Here is a 19,578-nt window from a genome sequence, read left to right on the forward strand (position 1 = left end):
TTGCATACATGCAAACTTAGATATACAGGTGCTAGTCATAAAATATGAATATTATGAAAATGCTGAATTATTTTAGTAAATCAATTCCAAAAGTGAAACTTATATATTATACTCATTCCTTACAGAAAGCTTGAACATGAATAGTATGAGCATGTGTAGTCCTCCATACTTGTTGGGGTTCCTTTAGTCTGGCTTGCTGCAGCAATGCATCATGGCATTGTTAGGTGTTGCTTATCGCATTGTCCTCTTCACAATAGCTCATATATTGTCTTTGGGGTTAAGGTCAGGTGAGTTTGCTGGCCAATTAAGAAAGGGAATACTATTGTCCTTAAACCATTTATTGCTAGCTGACTCTAGCAGATGACATGGCAGCATAAACCAGTATTGACTGTGGGAACTTTAAACTGGACTCAAAGCAATCCGGATTCTGTGCCTTTTCTCTCTTTCTCCAGTCTCTGGGACCTTGATTTCCAAAGGACAAAACTATTTTACTTTAATCAGAGAGCATAACTTAGTATCACTTAGCAGCAGTCCACGGTTTTGTGTCTTTAGCCCAGAAAGGGTGATGCTGTGATACTGTCTCTTACTGAAGTCAGATAGTGGTCATTTCAAAGTGGGCTAAAATGATAATATAAAAAAAAAAACCTTGCTATAAGTTTTGATTAGGACTTGTCATTTGTTTCCCATATTGAACAGGTTAGTAGCATTTCTTGTTTCATCTCTGAGTATTGCAAAAATTTAAAATATCTTATCCATGGGTGATGCTAAGAAACTAGTCCATGCATGGTTACTTCAAGGCTGGACTTTTGTAATTCTTTAATATCAGGAAGTCCACAGACTGTAGTTAAAAGGCTTTAGTGAATCCAAAATGCTGCAGCCAGAGTTCCGATTAAAATTAAAACGAGCAATCCAATTTCTCCTATTTTACATTTGCTTTATTGTCTTACTGTTAAATTCAGAACACAATTTAAAATCCTTCTTTTTACATATAATGCCCTACACAACCAAGCTCCATCTGGTATCGGAGATCGAATCACTCATTATGTTCCTAACGGGAGACTTTACTCTCAATCTGCCGGTTTACTAGTGGTTCCGAGAATCTCTAAACATAATCCGTACATGTAATGTGAGGCAGATCTTTTTGTCATCAGGTTCCTCTCCAATGGAACCAACTACCAGTTTTAGTTATTGAGACAGACACCATGTCTACTTTTAAGGCTAGGCTTAAAACTTCACTCTTAGATAAAGCTTATAGTTAGAGTGGTTCAGGATATCCTGAGCTATCTCTATAGTTATGCTGCTCTAGGCTTAGACTGCTTGAGGACAAAGGGACCACTTCTCAATGTTCTGTTTCATTGTTCCTCCAGCCCCCAATTCTGCAGCATCTATTAGTGTAACCCCTAACTTTATGTTCCCGGTGCTTTTTCCCATCATAGTAGCTTCACCTAGTCTGGTCCTGTTTGGTAGGTAATAGCAGCTGCTGCCAGTGTTGTGCCTGAACGCGTTCATTGAACGAAAGTTCATGAACTCGTTCATATTTTGGGCGAACGTGAACTGAACGTACTGCATTATTGCCTGATGAACGTCATTGTGAACTTGTTCATTCTGGCGTCTGTGAACAGCACGCTCTCTCAGTTCAACTCCGTTCAATAGGTTGCCAGATTTCTATAAAGCCCTCCAGGCGAAACCCCGGCTAAATCACACCGTAAACAGGCCTTAATATGTAGCGGGAAAAACACCCAATCTGGCAACACCAGCTACCAGCGTCGTAGCCTACAGCCGCGTGCGTCATCAAAACAAAATGCAGCGTGGAAGCCACAGCAGCATGGAGGCGACTTAAAACAGGTTTATGACCAGGTGGTCGGTGAGGATGTTGGCAACAAGTTTACCCGCCGGCTTTCAGTAAAAAAATCTGCACTTCAGTAACCTTAAATTCCTACCTCAGCCTGGTCCCTCAGTTTGTTAGTAAAATCTTCTTGAGCGGAGGTCTTCAACAGGGGATCCGCGACCCCTAGGGGGTCTACGGAGGTACTGCATGAGGGTCTGCATGGTTAGTTGATATTTTTATATTCCCCCCCTACATTTTTTCCCCCACTAATTGAAATGTCTTTAAATACTCATTAACATGAAATCAACACACTGTAGTAAACAGATAAATGGAGGCAGAAGATGTCTTTCAGTCATCAATGCTCACATTCAGCGACACACAGGAGCTCTTTCAAGCTGGACACCGTTTCCTTCACAACAACCAGGAATCAGAATCAGAAAAACTTTAATAATCCCAGGGAGAAATTAATTTCTTTACATTACTCCATCTGTAATAGAGTGACTATAGGACACAATTTCATACAATATATATAAATAGGGGGTCCCCGCTCCATCTCGCCATCAGTTTGGGGGTCCTTGGTCTGGAAAACATAGAAGACCCCTGTTCTTGAGGGTTTTACTATCCATGTGACTTGTTTGTTAAACCTGCCTGGTATAATTTTCCAGGATTCCAGTATTCCTTTTTAGTATGTATTGAAATGGAATTTCAAATGGAAAAAATTATATAAAAAAAAAAAAAAAACATTTGCACCTTAAAGACTACTTTCCTATTTTTCTTTTAATAATTACTCATAAAAAAGACCATTCAAGCAGCACATTTTTCCTGATGTTTTTGAGAATATACTGTAGGGGTGAAAGCTGCAGCTGCTACTAGTGTGAAGTGATGGACAGCAACAAAGCATTAAAGCAACAATGGGGAAATGCTGTCCCCCCAATGCTAATGTAAACCCTGGTTGGATAAGGATTCAAAACTGGATATGAAGATGAAATCTGACGCACAGTTTCAGAGTTACAACTGATAAAATAATTGCTGTCTGTGGTTCTACAGTAGGCTATGGTGTAATTGAGCAATATATGAAAAAAAAAAAAAAAAGAACTATGAACTAGTTCTTTTTTTGGAATTGTGAACTATGAACTGAACTAGTTCATTTTAAAATGTGTGAACTGAACTTTGAACTAGTTCACGTAGAAAGAGAACTTTCCCAACACTGCCATCAACACCTTCAACTATGGATGATTAAGTTGGGTCTGTTTTTGTCGTCAACATAGTTTTGGGCTCAGCCTTTACCTTAACTAACTATACATGCTCTCTTTCATCTCTTTTTTGGCATGAAAACTGGCTGAGAGCTGATCTGCCTAATTTCTTTTCTTAGTGAGAGCCACCTATGAAGCTAGTTTAGCGTAACCTTTTTTAACATAGAAAGTATTTATGGATTAGTGCTTCTATGTTCCTTTTCTATGTCTGCTTTTCTGTCTTTGAACCTCCAGTCAGCTTCGGCAGAAGGCCTGGTCCTGCTGGGGGGGTTTCCTGTTAAAAATTTGTTTTTCTTTCCACTGCCTCCTCAGTGGTTGTTTTTTGGACATTTCTCAAGTCAGCGGACCTTCATGATTGTGTGGCCGACAGAACTACATTGAAAGGCTATTTAAAGGTCTTTGCAGGTGTTTTGAGCTACAGTAAGTAGCTGATTAGAGTGTGGCCCAAGGTGTCTTCAATATTGTACCATTTTACAGTATTGTAATTTTTCTGACACACTAAATTTGGGTTTTTTATTAGGTGTCAGTTATAATAATCAAAGTTTAAATAAATAAACTTGGGATATGTACGTTGGTGTGTATAGAAGAAATATAAGTTCATGTTTGGAATGGAATTACTTTATAATTTCTTTTGACAATAATAATATTTATGACCAGCACCTGAGGTTAAATTTTAATTAGAAAAAGAAAAAAAAAACAAGAAATCTGGTTTTTCTCTACATGCCAAAATTGTTCTTCAGGATTACCAATCTCCTTTTTTGCAGGGTTGCATCAATGTTTAATCAGCAAGGTTCTGGAAAACAATATTTATCACTCCTTGAGGTCACCTTTGGGAGATTTCCTCAGCAGGTAACCCCACATTACAAAGTTTCCATCAACCTTACCTTGGAAAGACATGAAGTCAACCCCTTTTTGTGAATTGAGGCAGATATCAGCACTCAGTCTGCACAGTCCTCGATCGAGAAAAATACAGTACCTTGCATACCTGCGGGACCAAAATCTTGCCTTGTGAGGAAGATGGCGTGATCGTGGTACTCTGCATGCTCAGGGTCGTGGCGCTGCTGAGAGTTGGCCCATCGGCACACCTGTTCCAGACTGCGGGATGGGTTGCCCCGCTCAATCAGGCTTACAGACTGCAAAGTGACAAGGAAAAGGAAAGGATGTGAGTAGAGATTTAATTGCTCCTTCCTATCAATCCACTCAGCAGGTGGTCCTCTGCTGAGCAGCTAAAATAAGGCTCCCTGACATTCCCTTGTTAATTTGTAGAACATTAGAGAAGGAACATCTGCACAACTAAAAGTAAAGAATCTTCAGATGTGGAAAAACTTGTCCCCTCGTACTAAAAGCAAAAAAAATGGTTGCAGAAATTGTTTTTTCTGACAAAAATATCAAATAAAAATTTTATGAAAATGAAAAAATGAAAGTGAGGCATTTGTTTTCAACCACACTTAACAGAATGTTTTAAAATAAATAAAAAAAATATTATGTTACCCCTAGAAAAGACTAAAAATAATGTCATCAGAAGGACATATTAAAGGAATAGTACACCCAAAACATGATTAGCCTTCATTTTCTACTCACCCCCCATGCTGAACAACACTCTGGAGGACAAATAATGGAGGTCTATGGCGCCTGAGGCAGAAAGGTCCATAAAAGTCCACAAAAAACATGTCAATATTCCTCCATACTGCTCGTCCACTGTATTCCAAGTGTCCTGAGTGGTTAGCGTCCATAATTTACTCGAAACGAAGTCATTTAGAATGTTTTTAGAACCTAAACAGTAGTGTATAGGATTTCCTCAAAGCGCGTTCACGAGTCTACGGAAACCGTGGCAGACCAAACCAGATGAAAGTGCGCATTCAGCGTCTGCTCTGCCAATAATGCAAGCGTAGAAGAAGAAATGTGCTGTTTACCTGTGCAAAGAAAGAAACAACGAAAGAAAAATGTCTGAGGACTTCAGTGTTGAGGAAGAGCATGAGTTATTTGCCGAGCTGAATGCGCACTTTCATCTGGTTTGGTCTGCCGCGGTTTCCGTAGAGTCGTGAACTTGCAGGCGCGCACTTTTAGGAAATCCTATACACTACTGTTTATGCTCTAAAAACATTCTAAATGACTTCGTTTCGAGTAAATTATGGACGCTACCCACTCAGGACACTTGGAATACATTGGACGAGCAGTATGGAGGAATATTGACACGTTTTTTGTGGACTTTTATGGACTTTTCTGCCTCGGGCGCCATAGACCTCCATTATTTGACAGTCAGCAGACAGCAAGAAGCCTCCCAGATCTCCAGATGCATTTGAGATATCAAAAAAGTACTCCAGAGTGTTGTTCAGCATGGGGGTGAGTAGAAAATGAAGGCTAATCATGTTTTGGGTGTACTATTCCTTTAATTCAAGGTGTGTCCATTAATTAGCACCTCGGGAGCCTAAAATCCTTTAATCAGTAAGTGAGCCTATATATGGGGCTAAAGGCTTTTACTGCGCTGTTTGTTGCCAACTCTTCTGATACCCATCTGAATTACTAAATTGGTGAAGGCAACTGGATATAAACAGCTGGTTCAGAAGTCCATCCTTTTCTGTAAGAGACTAAGAACCCTGATGGGTAAGCAAATTACAGTTATAATCAAGCAACTAATAAGAATTTATTAGTTTCACCCTTGAATGACCTATTAACTATAACTTCCAGTTCTAGTTATTTAATACACTGCTCAAAAAATGTAAGGAGAACTTTGTAATCAGAGTATAGCATCAAGTTAATTAAATTTCTGGGATATTGATTTGGTCAGGTAAGTAGCAGCAGTAGCAGTTGTTAATCAGTTCCAGCTGCTTTGGTGTTAATGAAATTAACAGGCGGACTAGACGAGCAACAACGAGACGACCATCAAAACAGGAATGGTTTTACAGGTGGAGGCCACTGACATTTTTTCCCCTCCTCATCTTTTCTGACTCTTTTTCACCAGTTTTGAATTTGGCTACGGTCACTGTCACTGTTAGCATGAGGCGCTACCTGGACCCTATAGAGATTGCACAGACAGTCCAACTCCTCCAGGATGGCACGTATTGACGTGCCATTGCCAGAAGGTTTGCTGTGCCTTCCAGCACAATCTCAAGAGCATGAAAGAGATTCCAGGAGACAGGCAGTTACTCCAGGAGAGCTGGACAGGGCCGTAGAAGGTCTACAACCCATCAGCAGGACCGGTATCTGCTCCTTTGTGCAAGGAGGAGCAGGAGGAGCACTGCCAGAGCCCTACAAAATGACCTCCAGCAAGGCCACTGGTTTGAATGTCTCTGACCAAATAATCAGAAACAGACTTTAAGGAGGGTGGCCTGAGGGCCCGACGTCATTTGCCACAGAACACCGGAATTGGCAAGTCCGCCACTGGCGCCCTGTGCTTTTCACAGATGAGAGCAGGTTCACCCTGAGCACATGTGACAGACGTGAAAGGGTCTTGAGAAGCCGTGAAGAATGTTATGCTGCCTGTAACATCTTTCAGCATGACAGGTTTGGCTAAGAGGAAAACATTTGTCAATTCTGAAGTGACCTTCTATGAGCCCTGACCTCAGTCCCATTAAGCATCTTTGGAAGGGGCCAAAATATCCCATTCGGAAAAGGCACCCTTCAAACCTGAGACAACTGCAGCAGTTGGCTCATGAGGAGAGGAACAAAATACCTGCTGAGAGGAGCAAAGTCTCACTGACAGTTACAGGAAGTGTATCATTGTAAAGATTGCCTCGAAAGATCATACAACAAAATATTAAGTTAAGAATACAATCCTTTTTGTCCAGGCCTGTATTGTGAGTTTATTTATTTTTTAAATCTTTCAATGAAGCATGGATAAAAAGAAATACCCGAATGTTATTTTAGTATCCATCCATTTGAGTATCCATCATTCCAAATAGATTGATATATCAAACATCACAAAAGATGAAATATACTTGCATCATGTATAAACTTTTCAGAAGTTTTCTTTTAAAAGTTTGTGTTTTTTGAACTCTTGCACAATAGCAAGGTTGTTCTGCAAAGGTTGGACTTGGGGATGGAACAAAAATGGAAAATGGATAAACAAAATCTTGAAATCAATGTTTCATTTTTTTCCTTTGGACATTTTTTTTAAATTTTCGATTTAGGTAGGAATGAATCTTTATGGATTGACACTGAAGAAAATCTTGTATCTAAGTTTTTACATAAGCTGTAAACATGCAGAGAGATTGTGTCTAAATGAAAATGATTACCTAAATTTTAGAGTGATGTCAGACTTTCTCCTTCATTAAATATAACCTATTCAGTTTGGATCTAAAACAGAAACTAGGAGGTTAGGAAATGAATCATGCCTTAATTTCCTCTAAATGTGCGCTGAAGTGGGACTGATGACACATTCGACTTAATTGTGCTTACCCAATTGGGGCTACATAAACAGAAAACAGAGAGCAAACACCAAAAAGGCTAGGTCTGTGGTCAACCAATTATGTAGAAATAAAAGGCATTTGATTACAGACGGAATAGCTTACGTGGAAAATGAGTCAGTTGTATCTTTTTCTTGGATAAACATAGGCAAAGGAACTGTACCCTGGACGTTTTAGATTCCAGCATGGGGCTTTTGGCATCTTAGCCTTCATTTTTCTTTATGTTACATCACTCTCCTTTAGTAATTATATTAAAAATATTACTGTAGATGCTATCAAACCAAGCCTTGTCTATCTCCAGTCCTCTGTTTAGAAAGCTTCATATGTGTCTGCTTCATTTTAAACAAGTGATTCTCAGTTTATAGTGTACAAATATAATATACAAGAGAGAAGAGTTGCACAGGTTTCCTATCTATATCTGGCAATATATGATAGTCTGTGCTAAAAAATAGCTAAAAAAAGGTTCTCAACTGAGCATGCCAGATGCCATTTCGAGGGCACAGAAACATTATTAAGATGAGACCAAAAAAAATGTTTTTGACAACAATGACAAAAATGACACTAAGCATCGTCATTAAACAAAGCATTAGTAACTATGGAGGTAAGAGGATCAGGCATTCGGAAGTGTTTCTTTCAGCAAGCAGGAAAGCTTGTCAAAGCTAATGGGATAATGTCTAAAGCTAATATAGGTCAGATTGAGGAAGATACACCAGTTTGTGGGTGCAAAAGTATTGACGCTGGAAAGTATCTTAAACATATCATCAGAGTTACAATCTGAAAGTATTAATCAAATAATATCACTGTGTTAAAATGGTTAAGTAGAGTTTCTGACTTGAGCCGGGCATACACTGTACTATTTTTTCAATCGTTGGATGCAGCTACAGCTCACACTATATGACGAAATTGCAGGGTTTCGTCGTGTGATTCACAGCTCACGATGTATGTTCTCACACTGTCCGACCCGAAGCTCTGATGCAATCTACCTGCTCACACTGTACATCTAAAAACCGTGTTGAACTCAGCTCTGCAGTGAGATGGCGCTACTCGGACTCGTCTGTCCGGAAGCCAAACGAGTAGAAGAGGAATATGAAACTCACTAGAGTGAAACACGCTGCCTGGGCAATTTGTGCAGTTTTGTGTGCTAAAGGCCCTAAAAGAAAAGGTGACGACGTATTTGGACAAAGACATGGATTAGCAAATGTGGTTACTACGGTCTGTCAATTTTACAGAAAGAACTCCATTTCGCTCGCATCCCACTATGCTCTTGTGTTTTCATCTGAGACGAAGAAGAAAAAAAATCGTTGTTTGCGCATGCCCACTGAGCACTTTGCCTGTGACAGTCGACTGAAAATCAATCATGTTTGACGGAGACATGACCATGGTCGTGAGAGCAATATATATATATGTGTGTGTGTGTGTGCATCGTTTCATGCATCGTTATAACTCTCACCTGTGTGATGAAGATAAAGTATCCTCCCTGCAGTCTAACTTTATGTAAGACAGAAACACTACAAATAAAACAAGCTGAATGATTTATGAGCTTAATAATTATTCTCTCAAATTTTGCTTCATGTCATGTTTTTTCTGCACAAATGTGACACTGGCTGATCTATTTTTTAATGGAGAGGGGAAGCTGTCTATCCTCATCATGCAGGCCAAAAAATAAAACCCTTTGGCTTCTTTTAAGTAGATTATAATGAAGTGTCTAGAATTACCAATCACTTGTTTATTTTTTTTATATTTCATGTCATTACCTTGAGCCTGTCTTGTTTCAAGTCAAATCAACACGTAGCTCATCCCAATTAAATTGGTAAGGAGCAACAGAAATTATCTCTATATCAAAAAGCTATCAAGAAGCGACAGAGCAGATGATAAAAAAAGGAAATTTTTCATAATTTCCACTTTTTTATAGAACACAATCATGCTGCGACATAACATAGAATAATGTCATCTGGAAATAAGTCAGAGGAGAACGCAAACAGTAGCATCATAAAAATATACAAGGAGAGACAGGAGGTTTTTTTTTTTACAGCTTATGCCTGGTTGACATTACCAGGTTTTAAAATGATCAGAATTAATTTTCAGAACCTTAGAGATCCAAAATGTAAGTATAAAATGTCATAGTCATAACATGTTTGGTCCTACCGTGGCATACAGCCCCAATGCAAACACAACACACCACCCTCCAACAGATTTTACTCAAGAACATTTAGATGTAAGACGGGAAATCTTGTAAAAAAAAAAAAATTCAAGATCAAAATGAGTTCAGAGTTAATAAATATACGTAGATGAGTAAGCAGCAATGGGGTTAGTTTGTGGACTCTTAACTGAAAGCAAAATATAATGAAATGAAAAGGTTTTGGTTAAAAGAGTGAAAACAGAGTTGGATCCACTTCCTAAATGATATGTAGGTGAGTCGTTGTGGAGTTTTCTCTTGGTTAGCATGCTCTCATTGGCTACAGGTCATATAAAACTTTCTATGTGGCCATTTTTTATCAAAGAACATCCCACACACTAGAACATCTCTAAATAAAATAGTCCCCGATTTGAGGACGATGTGGTCCCACGTCCTTCTGAGAAGGCTAGATCATTCATAAAACCACAGACAGCAGGATTACGTTGTAAGATTATATTTAGATCAATCACAATATCTGGGGCAATATCAAGATAGTCAGAGGGGAAAATCAGCACATCTATTTCTGCATGTCAACAAAACATTAAAAAGACCTCTTAGATTAGGAGAACAGTTTGATGTGATTTCATTAGAGTGTTAGGCATAACATAATAGGCCGAGTGAAGATAATAAATGAATGTCATGGCAAATAAATTATATTCTAGGTTTTGTTGTCTCCGATAACACTCATCGACCATTTCATACGTCAGATAATTTGCTACAGAATACATATGGAGATCTCAATACATGAAACAAAAAATATATGGTTTGTTCCGGCCTTAAACAAGCCTTAAAATTAGAATAAATAGAAAATGAGTAGCACTGACGATGTGGTGGTCTGGTCTATGAAACTTGAACATTTATATTCTACTGGTATTTCCACACAGAAATCTATTTCTCAGGTTTGAAGGTAATAGTCTAAAAACACAAGATATTCAGTGAATGGTTCAAGAAATTGTGGACTGGATAATGGGCAAACTGGTTTAAGATGGCTGAAAAGCAACAGTGGTTCTCAAACACTCTTATTTCAGCCAAGATAAATAGAATACCATCATCTACATGTTAAACCTTGAAAGAAGAACTTCTAACCAGCTGTCGAGTGTGACAGGAGATTGATTATAGGTACAGTTTGAGAATGGTGGTGGAATGCATAGGGATTCTGTAGTTAACAAATAAACATGCTATCAAGTGGACAGGGACCAAAACCTCTGAGAAAAGGTTCCAACAATTTGGTCAAATATTAAGGCAGGTCTAAATACTAAATACAGAAAAAGTAAAAATATAAAAATGTGGATGAAAAATAGGACATTTTCAGATTTTAAGCAGGCATCCCAAAACATCACAGTAAAAGTAAGAGAACTTACCTTTTTTGTAACTTAATACCTATCTCTATTATTGCCCTGCTTTTACTGCACAGAGGCAAACTGTAAGGCAGTCTTACATTAAGACATTACTTTTACACTCCATAACTTTAAAAGCATCATTATAAACCTGCATATTAATGTATCATAGAGTATTTGACTTTACTGACCTGCCTATACCCGACCATTATCATACGGACTAGCACAATGTTGATGTTGGCTCCCAGAGATTCATCGTGGTAGATCTCATCAACCTGAAAGAAAGGGAAGAGGCTCTGTTAGAGCTCAACTAAGACCTTATTACAATGTAACACCTTAAAAATGACTATTCTTGTGACATACATACAGTGCATATGTACTGTAGTGCTGACCTAAGCAGTGCACTCATCATATGTGGAAAGAAAAAAATTGCCGTTCAAGCTGAAACCTATATTTAGTGTGGGAAGTATAAAGGCTTTACTAAACACTGGCAAAAAATCCACAAGCTCTTTTGTGGTCTCTCGGTGATCCAACAGACACAATAGGACTAATCAAAGATCTTTCATTGTTGAACACACGAGCAACAAGTAAAGTGTTTGATTATGGGGCTAATTATCTAAATCAGTGAACCTGACTATGCAAAGTATGAGTAGCCTTTCTTTATCATGAGCATTTTCTGAGCAGGTGGGGAGGAGTTATTTTGTCTAATTTGTTATTTAAACCAATAATAGAGCTAGATCATGAAAATAGAAATGTTAAAGTTTATGTTCCGATATCTTTTTTTTTACTTGAATGTTTTAACTATTACACATTTTATACCAGACCAGGATAATCTGAACAAGTGCCAAATACAGTTTTAACCCTTTAAAGCCCGATCCAAGAATAAAACAAAACAGAAAATTACTTATTTGGCCTTTTAACAAAATATGTAAAAAGAAAAAACTGAATTTTTTTTTTGATATTAATAATTTATTACTATGTGATAAGTCAAGATTATTTCTTGTGTAGTCTTCTGCCCTCTGTTATCAGGTATATCTGATTGTGAACAATAGGATTTTGAACAAAGTTTTTACCATTAAAACATGCAAAAGGTGTCAGACACAAAACATTTCAGAAACCGTATGTATCAAATATGATACATTTGGCATTACAGGGTTAATACAGTCATTTGTTGTATAATAGGAAAAATTATATTTTGAGAAAAAGTATCACTCCCAACTACCATCGAGAGCTGGAAAAATCAGGAAAAGCAGTCTTTTGCATCACTGTAAAGGACATTCGGCCCTTGACTTTTTTCGTTAGATATTGAAGGTATTTTCTGAATAGCCTTTTTTTAATCCCAGGTTGGGCTTAAGTCCAGTTTTTTATTACATTTCAGCAATGCTCGTTTTGATCAATTGTTTTCATTTTTTGTGAAAAGTTTGAAGGAAGTTAAAAGTTGATACTGGTAGTTTTCTTTTCTGTAGAAAAAGGGAAAAATGAAAGTTTGAAGGCAATCCAACACAAAAAAAATTGAAAGAAGACAAAATATACATCAAATTGCTTTGCTTTTGAATTTGACAACTTTATTTTCTGTAGGAGTCAGTTTTCTGTACCATGTCTAAGGGACACAGCTTGCCTTATGAACAGGCTTGTCAAGGACACACAGGAAAATAAAATATTACGTTTTATAAAGTCTACATAATACTTTTCAAGTCTTCTAGATTATCAAGATATTTTGTCAGCAGATGTGCTTTGCCATGGCTTAAAGACCCCTTTACAGACTGACAGATAAAGATGTTTTATGAGATTGATTATCCTTAATTTTGTTGAAATATTGTTCTATTTGAGAGATGATGATTAAATTAAATTATTCATTAAATTGAAAGATTCATTAGTTTGGGAAATAATCCTGTTGCTTAATGTGACCAAAAAGTAAAACTGAACAAAAAAGAGGTTATTAAAGGTTGATTCATGCTTTAACAGAGGAGCAAAGATTATTTCTCACAGGTGAAGGTTATTTAAGGTAGCTATTTTTAAACTCCCTGTATTTACTGAGTTGACTTTTTATACATAACTTTATAATCTTATAAATGTGCAATAAGTTCAACAACTGAATTAAAACCACAAGGCGGCAAATACTTTTTAGAACACAACATAATGCAATATTGCAACATGTAATCATCTTTCTCCTAAAATTACAATACCTTTCCCTACAGTCTTTTGAAGCATATTGCTAGAACTGTGCAACTGTGCTATTTATTGTCCCATTTAAAAAACAATCTGATGAAACCTAAGTTGTAGTCCACTTACAACAAGCCAAAAGCATTAACTGGACCTTGACATTGTTGGTATGCTAGATGTAGCCGTGGGGCATGCTAGGATCTCATTTAAATCCTAAGCCACACATCACAACATATAATTAATTATGTTCAACTTCTGCTGCATGTCAGCCTTCATTTGGAGTCCAATGCAAACACAATAATTGCATCTTGATGGAGATGGATTCAACACTTGGCTTTAGTACAAACACAAAAATCACTTTAAAGCATCTGCCCAGACATTCTTCTCTTTTAACTCACCAAGTCAGAATGCTTAAATATCTATTTATGTCTAGAAGAATTTTCAAATTAGAAGTTATCACAGCAGGCACACTGGCTAGATGACTAGAAAAATCATTAAATAACTTTTTTACTCCAACTGCATCCTCTTCAAAGGGCATTTCATCATCTATGAGCTAACAATTTAAGAAGACATATTCACAGTTAATCTTTAAAAGGACTTTTTGAAGGACTTTTAAAAGTAAAAAACCCTTATAAACTTTCCATAAACCTGTAAATAGTTTCTTGTGGCTTTGTAAAGGCTTAATTGCTATCTATAGAGAAAAAAGCCTCTAGTTGCTATTTTTACTTGATCATTTACAATCATGTTATCAGTTTTTATCACACTAAATACATTCTATTCCAGGTATTTTTATTGAGTCAGAATCATGAGAGAGGCTGTTACAACTGTATTAGATAGAATTCATATTTCCTGCAAACATATTCATTGTTTAAAATAAAAACAACATTTAGGTGCAACATTCTTAATGAAGCATAATGTAGAAAATGTAATAAAATGTTATAACCAATCATACACCCGGATTTCTAGTCATATTATTACACTTAGGTTTCTGACATGCCTTGAGATTCGATTATCCTTAGCCTATTTGAGTCTACTAAATTAGTAAACAGTGTGTAATTAAATCAATCTGCTGCTTTAAGCACATAAAAAATTATAGATATAAAACACAGATTTATCTAAACATTTTCTAAGCTCTTAATGTCTTACTAAAAACATGTGATATCTATTTTGTAGAGGTGTAAGGATGATTGTGCAATAAGAGAGATATCGATACAAGGTAAGATTTGTATATGATCATGTTTTTTTATGATTTTATTGTTTTCCTTTATTTTATTTAAATTATTCCTTTATGTCTAAATTTTTCCGTTGTGTTAATCTGTCACGTAAAAATTACAATTTTGTAGATGTGGCAAAAATGTAAAACACCTAAGAGTCTAAATACTTTTGAAATGTATTTTATACAGTTATTTTTTTACATTAACCTTAACATGACCTAAAACTTTATGCAGAAAATGGAATCAGAAATATGGAAAGCTTCCTAAAAATCACTCTGCCCTATAAAACTATGTTATTAAACAGCTTAGCTTACAAGCCACGCCATTTTTGCAGTTTTTTTTTTCCTTTTCCTAACATCTATGGCCAAATCTAGAGTATGGAGGGTGAAAGCTTTGATGTTGAACATCTGTTAAACCATTTGGGATCATTTATTTCTTCTCAGAAAATGTATGTGCAAAGACTTAAAAGAAAATAAGATATGCATAGCTTAATAATGAATAAAAAGCCTTTACACCAGTGCGGAAAAGGTCAGACAACCTTTTTTTTTAATATTGAGCCCACTAGCATCCTGCTTCTTCTTTATTTATACCTTTAAAACATAACTCATTCCCCTGACAAAAGCGTATGCATTAGAGAAGATCCCTTATCCTTTGAAATAAAATCTATTTGAGCAAACATGCTTTTTCATTAGATTTCTTATATTCATTGGTTAAATCATTAGATAGGCTGTTGTCAGTGAAGGGATTTTAATTCAGTGAGTTCATTGGGTTTGTGTAATTATGTCGTAGACAGGTCTGGATCTCCTTGCTTTTAAAAATGACCTACATTTTTATTTCAGATTTTTGCCATTATGAGTTTCTTTTGTCCAAAGGTGTTCAGTGAAATGCAAGACAAAAGCTTTTATTTCACTATGCTTAGATCATCATGCTGTTGCTATGCACTGCTTTTCAATATCACAGGCTGCAAAAGGTTGTGTGGTTAATTAGGGTCATTGGGCCCTGAGGTGTAGTCCAATGATTTCATGAACATTAAAGCAAATAAGCTGTCCTAAAAGTGACCCTGTACCCATTATCCTCCGCTTATTCTGGACATGTTCATGGAGGCAGCAGTATTTACAGGGACCTCCCAACTTCCCTCTTCCCAGACGTTGCCTTCAGCTCATCTTAAGGAAACCTGAGGTGTTCAAGGGCTGGCTTAGAGACATAGTCGCTCCAGCATGTCCTGGGCCTTTCCCTGAGTCTCTTCTTAGTGGAAAGTGCCTGGAACACATCTCCACCTGAGATAAATGTCCAACAAACCTCCACTCCTCCAAGAGAAGCTGCTCTACTCTGAGCTTCTTCCAGATAGATGAGTTCTTCATCCTTTCTCTAATGGAGTGAAAAAAATCCACCCTGCAGAGGAAGCTAAGACAATGGGAAATGCTGAAGCACTCCATGGTGTCTTTTTTATGCATTTTGAGAAGGAAGTGTTTTTTTTATTTTTTTCCTTTATTAAAAGTCGCCCAGCTCAGAGTCTGACTCCGTAGGCAAGAGATCTGTTTTGGATGTTTCTGATCTGCAAGGTACGATGCTTCCTTGTTCCTCAGCATTACTACCTGAGCTTGACAGGCTGATGGTTAAATCACAAAAAACTGTTTCATACTAGATGTCCTGCAACAACCATCAATGTTTCCATTCATCTCCATTATAGAATGATGAGCTAGCTCCAAAAGGGCTTCTCTGTCTGAAGTGGATTTTCACTAACTGTTAATCAGAGCACTGCTGTCCTACTAAATGTAGTATACTTGTGTTAAAAATCAGCTTATTTGATTCATTATAACTCAGAACCACCTGGTATGACCTGCTGCATGATTTTAATTCAAAGTTACATAAAATCAATAAAACGTCATCAACACCTTAAAATACTTGACTTAGTCTATGTATCCCTGAAGGCTTTGAACCAAAATATATGACAGACCTGCTGTCATTGTATCAACACCCTGACATCTCAGATCCTTTGGCTCAAATATATTCTTTTAACCCAGAACCAAACATTGAGACGAAGCTTTTAACTCATATACTCCACTAATCTGGAAAAAAAAAACAAAAAAAAAAAAAAGAATACTGTAAAAGCACTGAAACCATGAGTTGCTTTAAATCCAGATTAAGAAAGTATCTGTTTAGAGTGGCTTTTGACTGTGCCATCTAAACATAATTAGATCAAGTCTTTAGTCCAACTTTCTTTAATTTTATTTTCAATGTTTTTTAATCTTTATTATTTTTTTCTTGCAATGTTCTTTCTCCTATTATGTACAGTGCGTTCTAATGTCTTGCTACTGAAAGGCGCTTTTGTTTGATTGTTTGCATGATTTTGTCTAATTCTGTTAAAATTCTTGTAGGATTTAGTTTGAGTTTTTATCTTTGCACACAAAGGAGAATCCTTATCTTTAAGCATCATAAGTTATGCATTTTTTTAAATTGTCATTTCAGTTTTAGACCAAGGTGCATATAAATTTGCAGGAGTGGCATGTAGAATTTGAAGAGATTTTGACTACAGAAAATAATGTGAGAGATATATTACTAACTGCTTAGATTCTGGGAAATTATGAATAACAAGGCAAAAGAAACAGGTGAAAGAAAATAGGTGAGAATGTCACTCAATTGTAATAATTTATATTATGTAGAACAAGCTAAAATTTTTACATATCTTACGAAAATGAGTGCATATAATAGTTTTACATCCTACAATATCTATAAATATTTATCTACATTCAAACTATAGTCATATGAAAATATATGTTTGTATTTCCTATGTACCAAAAATCTACATTAATGAACCAAAATGGCAAGCGTAGAACATTTTCTCTTATTCAGCATCCATAAGTTACTCCTTGCATAAACAATATAACTGCTTGAAAAAAAAGCATTGCCATCTGAGAAAAAACTCTACATTGTCCTAAATCCAAATATGCTCTGGGATGCAACCTAGTCTATTAAAGCAAATATCCTGCTTACAATGAGATGTGCGTAGAATGTAACAAAAAATCCTCACTAGGCCTATACCGACCTATGTTCATGTACAGAAGCTGGTGAAAAAAGAGTGTATCTTTAAAATAAATAGCAACATAAAGGTTTTATCACAGAATTGGCAAAAACCTGTGGATGTTTGTCTTTCAACTGAAAGACTAGGGTCACTGCATTCTTGACTTTTCAGTTAGTCCAGCTGAGGGACTGGCTAACCCCATGCCAATTGAGATAATTACAAATCCAGGAGGAGCACTCACAACACACACACCGAAGAAAGACTAAAATGGAGCTGACAATGGTTAAAATGAGATTAGCAGCTGTGCTCTACAGGCACTAGGTGTCCCTGGCTTGTGAATGGTTTTACATTGAGATGCACAAAAAAGTGGCCTGCAGTTGTCAAACAACTCAACCATTGTGCGGCAGAGACCTCGGTAGTCACCTCGGCATTGTGCAGACAGGATGTTCAGTAATCAATCCCTCAGGGAGTGTTTCTCCAGGTGGTACTAGACATTCTGCAGCCCCAGAGCAGGGATTCGGAGGGATTTGAACAGGCAGAGCTCTTTCAGACACAGCTAGCCCGTGGCTTACCAGCAGACCCCAAGCTTTTTTACCCTTGATTGTTTAAACTCCACCTGAAACTACTCTGAAGTTCAAACAAGAATGTCCAATATGAAGGGGAATGTATTCACAAAACTTAATTGCCTGATGTCATTTAGGGTGCAGCACAGTCAATTTTGAACAAACAGATTATTTTAAATGGACTCCTCCAGGTAGTGTTTTCCAATGCTATTAAGTGATGAGAGTGCATTAGACACTAAGGACTGACAGATATAGAGTTTGCATGAGTCACAGCTACTACTTAGCACAATCAAGTTCAGTAAAAGTCAGACATTTTGCTCTGTTAAAAACATTTGGATCCCGTTTTTGAGTATAAATTCCTAATTAAATAAACACATCATTCAATGTAAGAGGGTTTGGCAGTTCATACAAACGTTTGGCACCACTTTGCATGGCTGCTTCATACTGCTCCCACTCAACTTTCTAAGTGCTCTAATGCAGCTAATCAGACTGCCCTGCATGGTCCAAATGGTAACTGTTACAGAGTGAAACCAGCTCCCTGTGAAAATCTGACTTGGGGGGATTTAGGTCCAGTAAGCTGATTATGGTGGTAGGAGCTGGTGGAACCCATAATGAACAAGCTGAGAGTTTCTCAGATTTTCTCGTTTAGGCCCAGTCCGTCATCGGTAATCCATCAGTGACAAAGGAAAAAGAGGCAAAGCCTGATGTTAAAATAAACACACAGCAATATTTAATGACAAAAACGAAAGTTACGACTGTAACTACGGTTCTATGAATCCCGGATGACCGCCAGAGGCGGTGCTTAAAGCACGAATGATCACTCTTGCGCATGCACAGGTCGAGAATCTTATACCAACATAGTCACGTGTGACCCCCGGTGACACCGGTGTGCCTATATAGTCACGTGACAGCGACAGCTCAGTCCCTTAATCTTCTCGCGAACACACAATGATTCCGAGGGACCGAGCGCTCTGGCGGTCATCCGGGATTCATAGAACCGTAGTTACAGTCGTAACTTTCGTTCTATTTCATCCCTACTGACCGCCAGAGGCGGTGCTTAAAGCACGGATGACGATTACCAACAGAGTCCTGAGGAATCACACACAGAAACAACAACCCAAACATGCCCACCTCACTGGGAAGATGGCGTGCGCTGGGACAGGATCCCCTGCATTGGGTGAGGGGTGGCCAAGTTGACCCTGTAAAACCTAGCAAAGGTATTCGGGGATGACCAAGAGGCTGCTGAGCAAATAGCCTCCAGAGTGAGACCAGTCATAGCGGCCCATGACACACTGACACCCCTGGTGGAATGGCACCGTACACCAGCGGGGGGTTGGAGGCCCCGCTGAATGTACGCCTGTTCCACTACATCCACAATCCAACGCGCAAGGCGCTGTTTAGAAAGGGCCTGCCCCTTGCGGGGCCCCGCGTAGCAGACAAACAGATTATCTGCCTTTCGGAGAGAAGCTGTGAGACTGACATATGTCCTCAGTGCCCGAACAGGGCAGAGAAGCTCATCAGGCCCATCTGTATCAAGGCGAGCAAGCTGGAGGGGCACAGTGTGGCTCGCGGGTGAAGCCACTTTAGGAAGAAACGCCGCATTAGGCCAAAGAGTA

The 19,578-nt window shown here is 37.8% G+C and overlaps 1 protein-coding gene across 2 annotated transcripts in view; it reads right to left on the reverse strand.

The window, feature by feature from the left end:
• LOC119774940 (A disintegrin and metalloproteinase with thrombospondin motifs 14) overlaps window positions 1-19,578 on the reverse strand; it is an 89,432-nt gene that overhangs the window by 34,389 nt on the left and 35,465 nt on the right. The window contains exons 5-6 of one of the 2 annotated variants that reach the window (XM_038272726.1): window positions 11,192-11,275; window positions 4,058-4,214 (exon numbers count right to left, since the gene is read on the reverse strand). In XM_038272726.1, coding sequence (XP_038128654.1) covers window positions 4,058-4,214; window positions 11,192-11,275 — 241 coding nt within the window. The remainder of the gene's footprint in view (window positions 1-4,057; window positions 4,215-11,191; window positions 11,276-19,578) is intronic. The other variant, XM_038272725.1, reaches the window with a different exon arrangement.

Source organism: Cyprinodon tularosa, unplaced genomic scaffold (assembly GCF_016077235.1).
Source record: "Cyprinodon tularosa strain WSP-4 unplaced genomic scaffold, ASM1607723v1 ctg84, whole genome shotgun sequence".
Classification (NCBI taxonomy): Eukaryota; Metazoa; Chordata; class Actinopteri; order Cyprinodontiformes; family Cyprinodontidae; genus Cyprinodon; species Cyprinodon tularosa.